The sequence below is a fragment of the Mirounga leonina genome, unplaced genomic scaffold (genome assembly GCF_011800145.1).
Source record: "Mirounga leonina isolate KUSES-001 unplaced genomic scaffold, KU_Mleo_1.0 Mir_129, whole genome shotgun sequence".
Classification (NCBI taxonomy): Eukaryota; Metazoa; Chordata; class Mammalia; order Carnivora; family Phocidae; genus Mirounga; species Mirounga leonina.
In genome coordinates, this window is record NW_023270323.1 from 57,159,359 (window position 1) to 57,166,575 (window position 7,217).

General features: G+C 37.2%; 1 protein-coding gene across 1 annotated transcript; it reads right to left on the bottom strand.

Moving 5' to 3' along the window:
- Positions 1 to 809: 809 nt before the first annotated feature.
- Positions 810 to 1,176, bottom strand: LOC118010269 (39S ribosomal protein L33, mitochondrial-like). The gene is given in 3 exon segments (XM_035004425.1): positions 810 to 1,036; positions 1,039 to 1,065; positions 1,068 to 1,176. Coding segments are annotated over 3 exon segments (192 nt in total). The 3' UTR covers positions 810 to 980.
- Positions 1,177 to 7,217: the final 6,041 nt, after the last annotated feature.

Genomic DNA, 7,217 nt, shown 5'->3' on the forward strand with positions numbered 1-7,217 from the left:
TTGTTTCCAAAATCATAATCATATTTATTATATCTCAGTTTTTACCTTTGAAAAAATAAGAAAAAATATATTATATACTCCAGTTTCTCCTAATATTTGCTCTTTTACACTGGTTCCTGACACAAAGCTCCTAAGTTTCTTTCTTTCTTTTTAAGATTTTATTTATTTATTTGAGAGAGAGAGCAGCAGTAGAGTGAGGGACAGAGAAAGAGGCAGGCTCCCTGCTGAACAGGGAGCCCAACACAGGGCTCGATCCCAGGACCCTGGGATCATGATCTGAGCTGAAGGCAGATGCTTAACTGACTGAGCCACCCAGGCACCCCAAGCTCCTAAATTTCTTTAGGTGATAAGAGCATCTTTGTTCTAATGAGGAGGCTCTTGATGGGCTCTGGGATGGGGGTTAATCACAAGAAAGACCAAACCATGATTAGAAGCCTAGACTATCAACCCTAGCTCCCATCCTCAAAAGAAGAGAGAGGGACTGGAAAAGGAGTCAATAATTGATCATATCTACTCAGTGAAACTTCCATTAAAATCCATGAATAATGGGGTTTGGAGAGCTTCCAGGTTAGTGAATACTTCAGCATGCCTGGAGAGTGGCACGCTCCAAATCCGTGGGGACAGAAACTCTTGCACTTGGGACCCTTCCAGACCTCACCCTATGTATCTCTTTATCTGGCTATTCATTTGTATCCTTTAAAATAGCCTATATGATAAATTTTCTTTTTTTTATTTCAATATTTTTTATTAAGGGCTATAAAATATCCAGAAAGATAAATAAATGTGATGCAGTGATATATGTCCTAATATGAAGAACTTTCTTTCAGTACATTGTTTTTCTTCACAACGTCCTTCAAATCACAGGAGGCAGTGATTCTATGCCATTTCCTCTTCTTTTATTACATGCTGCAGAATTTCTGATTCAGTATCCCACCCTCAGTATTCTCATTTATAGATCAAATTCGTTTTCAATCCATTGTTTAGAGGGAACATATTTTCTTCTGTTCCACAAAGAGGACTTTTGTTTTCACAATGAATCATAATGCAAGAGAGTCAGTTTCCCCATAGTTGGCTTCTCTTAGTGTTGAAGGAGTAACCTGTCCCAGCTTGGCTCAGCATTTTCACCAGAATGGTTTTTGACTTGCTCTTGGCAAAGGTGACCGCGGACAGGAACATGATGTCTATGATAAATTTTCAAAGGTAAGTAAACTATTTTTCCTGGGTTCAATGAGCTACTCTTGCAAATTTTTGAACCTGGTGGGGGGTGATGTGTGGGAACCCGTGATTTGTAGTCATGTCAAACAGAACTTATGGGTAATGTGAGGACCTACTACTTGTGGTTGACATCTAGAGTGGGAGGTAGTCTTGTGGGATTGAGCTCTTAACCTATGGGGTCTGTGCTAACTCTGATTAGTGTCAGAACTGAATTGAATTGTAGAATGTCTAGCTAGCGATAGAGAATTGATTGGGATGGGGTAAAACCCACATGTCTGATGTCAGAAGAGTTGTGTGATTGCAAAGGAAAACAGTGAGTGGTGAGTTTCTCTAGACGATATCCCATTCATTCCTAATAATCTCTCACATAATTTTTTCACCAAGATTCAAATTGGCCATTCTCCTAGTTATGTTTCCCTTGTAACTCATCATACTACAGTCTCCATATCCACCTTATCAAATCCAAATTCAGATCATATGAGTCTTCCACTCCCAAAATTTTATAAAAGTCTGGATGTAGGAACTAGGCAGAATTACTTTATGATCTGATTCCTACCATTTTTCAGTCTTTCGGTTTTATCAAAGTGAACTCCCTCATGGCACAGAGCATTTGAACAAATGAGCTAAGAGACTTCACCAAATTTATATTTTTTAAGATTTATTTATTTATTTGAGAGAGAGAGAGAGCATGCGTGAGTACAGGAGTGGAGGTAGGGGTAGAGGGAGAGGGAGAGAATTTCAAGCAGACTCTGCACTCAGTGTGGAGCCCAATGGGGGGCTCAATCTCACAACTCTGAGATCACGACCTAAGCCAAAACCAAGAGTCGGATGCTTAACTGATTGCATGACTGAGGAACCCCTTCACAAAATTTAGACTGGCTTCCAGATGTACTAGTCTTTGTCCCTAAAGATGACCCTAGCCCCAATGCTGAGTTTTGCTTAAAAAAACGCAATGCTGCCAAACCACACAACACACATTGTCCCAACCCACAATACCAAATCATTTTCACTAATTTCCCACTTGTTGCTCTTCTGCACTTTTCCATTTTTCCTATAGAGTCTTTTGTTTCCTCTATGTTTTCCCTTAGTCACCTTTTCTTAGTTGAACTATACTCAGGGTGTATTGTTGTCTTTTTCTCCGACTGTGGTACTCTGAACAAAATCTTCATTCATACCTTTAACAAGTGTCCAGTGCAGTTTTTCTTTGACATCAGGCACATACCTGGTTGAGTGACACTCCTTGTATTCCTTCTCTGTATACAATATGCCCATTTTGTATTTAGATTCATGATGTGCCAACTGTTTGGGAAAACCTTTCCTCAAACTCCACATGTCCAATTCTTGTTCACCTTTGAAGATCAAATCAAATGCAACTCCTTATAGTTGTATTACTGCTGAGTTAATTCTACTGGCTGTCTGGTCCCATGCAAGCCTGAATGTTCTGTTCTGCTTTTCCTATTGTTGGGAGGATCCCTGTGACTATTTGTGGGCCATACCCACAAAAGAGAATTGTGTCTCTTCTGGGTCAGATCATTTAGTACCAGTTCAATAAGTACCAGGTTCATAGTTTTATTTTTATTCTGCTATGATAGGCAAATGGGCTAGGAATGGCTATTCTGTCAGCCTGGGTCTTGGAGTTTAAATAAAAATAGGAGAGCTCCTAACTGTCCTTCGGAGACCATGAGAGCCTTTGTTGTTTTACATAACTGAGATTGTAAGTATTTTGTTACCACAATACAACCCAGAGCAACACAATTATTTATTTTACCATACCTCTCTTAGGTAATTTGAAATTTCTAAAATAAATTATAATTATTTATGTATTCACAAGGTTTTTTTTTTTTTTCCTACTAGATTGGAAAGCTTTAATGATAGAATTTGTTTTTGAGGATAATTTAGAATAAGCACTTGTTAGATATATTTTTCTTATGACTGCAAAAATAAACTAATTAATATACAACTAGAAGAATGCTTTCTTCTATCTGTATTTTCAATCTAGAATTGTACTTTTTAAATGGGTACTTTGGATTAAATAATCCTATATGTTCTGACTGAGGCTACTGTACATTTTGCTTCCTAAGGGATTCTTCGTACTGTAAAGGGCATGGGCAAATCATTATAGATATACCCATAAGTTTTTTGTACAACATTTCCGAGATGTGTTGGCTGGCAGAGGATTGGCCTTGATTATACTTGGGATGAAAGCACCAACACAGATTTAGAAAGTGCTGACACATATCACTGGCTTATATATCTATAATCAGTCTGCTTCTAATTTTACAAGAAGGTCTATCTGGCAGTGTTAGCATTTTTCAAAAGTTGAAAGCAATAGGAAATAACCTTAGGTTTAATAGGCTTGTTTTGCTAACAATGAGATTTTTTTCTATGAAAATTATTGATTCATTTCAACATTCCACCATAGATAGTATTGTCAAAATTGTTTACTGTTTGAAAATAGAATCATCACTCAATAAATGACATTAAAGTAGAAGGGTTTGCTATGGATAATTCAAGTAACCAGAGAATTATCAAATCAATTCCTCCTTATTTGTGAAAGTATATTTTTTCCCTTTACATTATGTATATATTTTAAGCCAAACACTTTTCAACAAAATGACTGATTACAATAAGACCTGAATTTATGTTAAACACTATCACTTTTTTTTTCCATACCAGGTTTAAAAGTTTCGGCTGTTGGAAATAGAAATCCAATGAAGCTAAAGTCACATAAGTTGGGCTTTGGTGGAAGTTTTTATTCACGTCGTACTGTGGAATGATAACAGTGTTCTTCATGGGAAGAAGAGCCTGACGCCAGAAAATGGTAAGTGAATGAGGCTTGTTCTCTGGCTTTCTCTTTGGCACCAAATGTGCAACATGTTTTTCACTGTCATTCTTCAGGCCTCCTCTTTTCTCCTGCTCTCTCAGAAGATGGCTTAATCTCCATTGTTGAGAATCTCTGGTGTAAGCCTTTTCTATGTAGCCTCCAGTTAATGTAGTCACAATTTCTTGTCTACTTTTTTTTTGTGTTTGGGTGTATCAATTAGTTCTTGTCCTCAAGGCATTTTTCTTACAGTCTTTCCATGTTCATCCAAGAGCCAAAAAGTTCTAGCTAGCAAAAGGGATATGGGGGAATAGACATCTTGATACATCGAAACACTTTTCCAGAGGCTGTGGGTAGAGCAAATTGAGCTATTAAGGGATTGAACTGAATCATTTCACTTGTGGGGCAGTGTGCTTCTGTGTTTTAACTTGACTTATAGTTCACAGAGTGGAAGGATTCATAATTGACTTTAAGGGAACAAAATATTTCCTACAAAATGGCTGTTAAAATAAAAAATAAGAGTTAACTAAAATGCTATGAATATCATCCAAAGAAAATAATGTGATATGAAAAACCCATTACCATAAGTAAGGTATCACATAGACTATTCAATCCATATATTTATAAACAAATATTTGATCAAAACATTGAATTAATTTACCACTGGGTAACACTAACAACTGGCACCATTATAAAATTATATTTTAAATTCTCCTGAAAAACTTGGTTTTGTGTGTTTCTTTTTATGTTTACAAATATTTTATGTACAAATAAATACCAATCTTCTCCAAATGAATTATTAAAAATATTTGTTTAGCCCTCACAGCAATATTTTATTGAATCTAAATGTGCTAAAATCGGAATTAAATCCATTGATACACTGAGAGCTCATTTTATTTATAAAGAAAAATGCAGGGGCGCCTGGGTGGCTCAGTCGGTTAAGCATCTGCCTTCAGCTCAGGTCATGATCCCAGGGTCCTGGGATCGAGCCCCACATCAGGCTCCTTGCTCAGTAGGAAACCTGCTTCTCCTTCTCCTTCTACCGCTTCCCCCTGCTTGTGATTTCTCACCCTCTCTGTCAAATAAATAAAAATCTTTAATAAAAAAAAGAAATATGCATACATAAAGAAAATAAACAAATATGTCTGTTTATAAACACATATGCTTGTGTCTGTATGTATTTTCTCTGAAGGGGATTTTATTGTTTTCTAGATATTGATCATTATAGCATGAGTAAGTTCTAAATGAAATGAATATCATGAAATTAATTATCCATAAATGTTTCCTTAGAAGTAGATCAGTCTCCTATGTGGTGCCAAACTTAGGACGCAACTCCTCCATTAACTATCATTTATGGCAATGATATTTGGGACTCCAGATAGGTTCATATTTCTGAGAAACTAACACAAGAAACATAGTAATAACAGTAATGCTTCTAATGTCACAAAGGCATTAGAGAGTATCCAAGATACCTTTTTTTTAATGCCTTTTACCAGCTGTAATTTATCATGTTTCGCCAGAGCCAAAGTTAGTGGTGGTTCCCTAGCATATGCACAGAAGGTCTGAAACAAAGCAAATTTTTTTGAGGCTTCAAAGAAGGAAACTTTACACCATGCAAAGTAGCTCAGGGCGATGTCCTGAACTGTATAATTAGTCAATGAGTGTTTATTTTGATAGAATAATGACTGTATCAATTTGCTAGAAAACTTGAAAGCAGTGCTCAGTGAGAAAGCTGTTGAATTCTATTGCAACATGTATTCTATTCTCCTTGATAATGATATCTGAATTAAAACCTCATGAGAAAGTCACTTATTTTTTTTAAGTCTAAGCTTCCTTTGAATTGCAAATTATTACTTTTCTCAATATAACTATGATGGCCACTTTCAATTTCTGCTGTGAAACAGCAGTTCCCAATGCCAAATTGACATTTAAAAGCATTGTGGGAACCTACCACAGGTCTTGCGGAAAAATAGTATAGATTTGTTTGGTACGGATTTATAGAGGAATTATAAAGGTCCCCTCAGAACATTCAAAATTCCTGGCAAATCACCCCTGTATTGATGAGTATTGACCCTTTACTCTCTTGAATGGCAGGAATGCTGTTCCAGCCATCTATTTGTTTTTTCTATCCCATAAACTGGAAACTTACAAGCAGATTCACCAGACTCAGAACAACTTGCCCTTCCACTGAAAAAAAATGCCTACACAGTTACTGGAGCTACCTAATGCTACCATTAAATGCAATACCAATATGGCTGAAATCCCTCCCAGGCAATTTCAATTATTTTCTCTCATCTCAATATAAGGATTTTTTTTTTGTCCCCACCATGTTATTTGACTACTTTCTATAGCATAGTTCCATCAAAATCAGAAATTTTAGTATAATTAAATAAGTAAAGTCTTGTGCGCAAATTTCCCCCACAGTTTTCCAGTGGGGAATGATCTGTCCTTTTGAAATCAAGCCGGCTAGTATTTGCTATGTAACATACCACCCTAATCCTAGTGACTTAAAATAACTCCTATTCTGGGGGTTGGCAATTTGAGGGGGAAGATGAGGGAAGAGCTAGGTATATCTTCTAATCTTTGTTGGGCTGGGTTAAGCAGGTGCTGGGTGGTCTATCTTGGTGTATGTTGGGATGGCCCATTTCTGCTTCAAGGGAACTCTTACCTCCAACATGTTTGTGCAATTTGTTCCCTTGGCAGCTCCCCAGTTTTCCAAAATACTAAGTGGAAGCAAGCAGATCTTTTCAAGTACCAGATAGGAGCACATCACACCTTCCAAATTTCATTGTCCAAAGCAAGTCACAAGGCCAACACAGCTTCAGGTGGAGGGAAAATAGATTTTGCATGGAGAAACTTTAAAGTCACATTCTAGGGGTGCCTGGGTGGCTCAGTTGGTTAAGTGACTGCTTTCGGCTAGGGTCATGATCCTGGAGTCCTGGAATCGAGTCCTGCATCGGGCTCCCTGCTCAGCAGGGAGTCTGCTTCTCCCTCTGACCCTCCCCCCCTCTCATGTGCTTTCTCACTCTCTCAAATAAATAAAGAAATAAAATCTTAAAAAAAAAAACTATAATAAAGTCACATTCTAAGGAGTGTATATTCAGGGAAGAATAAAGAATGTGGGCCACTATTATAATTTACCACAACTCTCCTTGCTGCAGTGGATACTTTCAGTATGGAA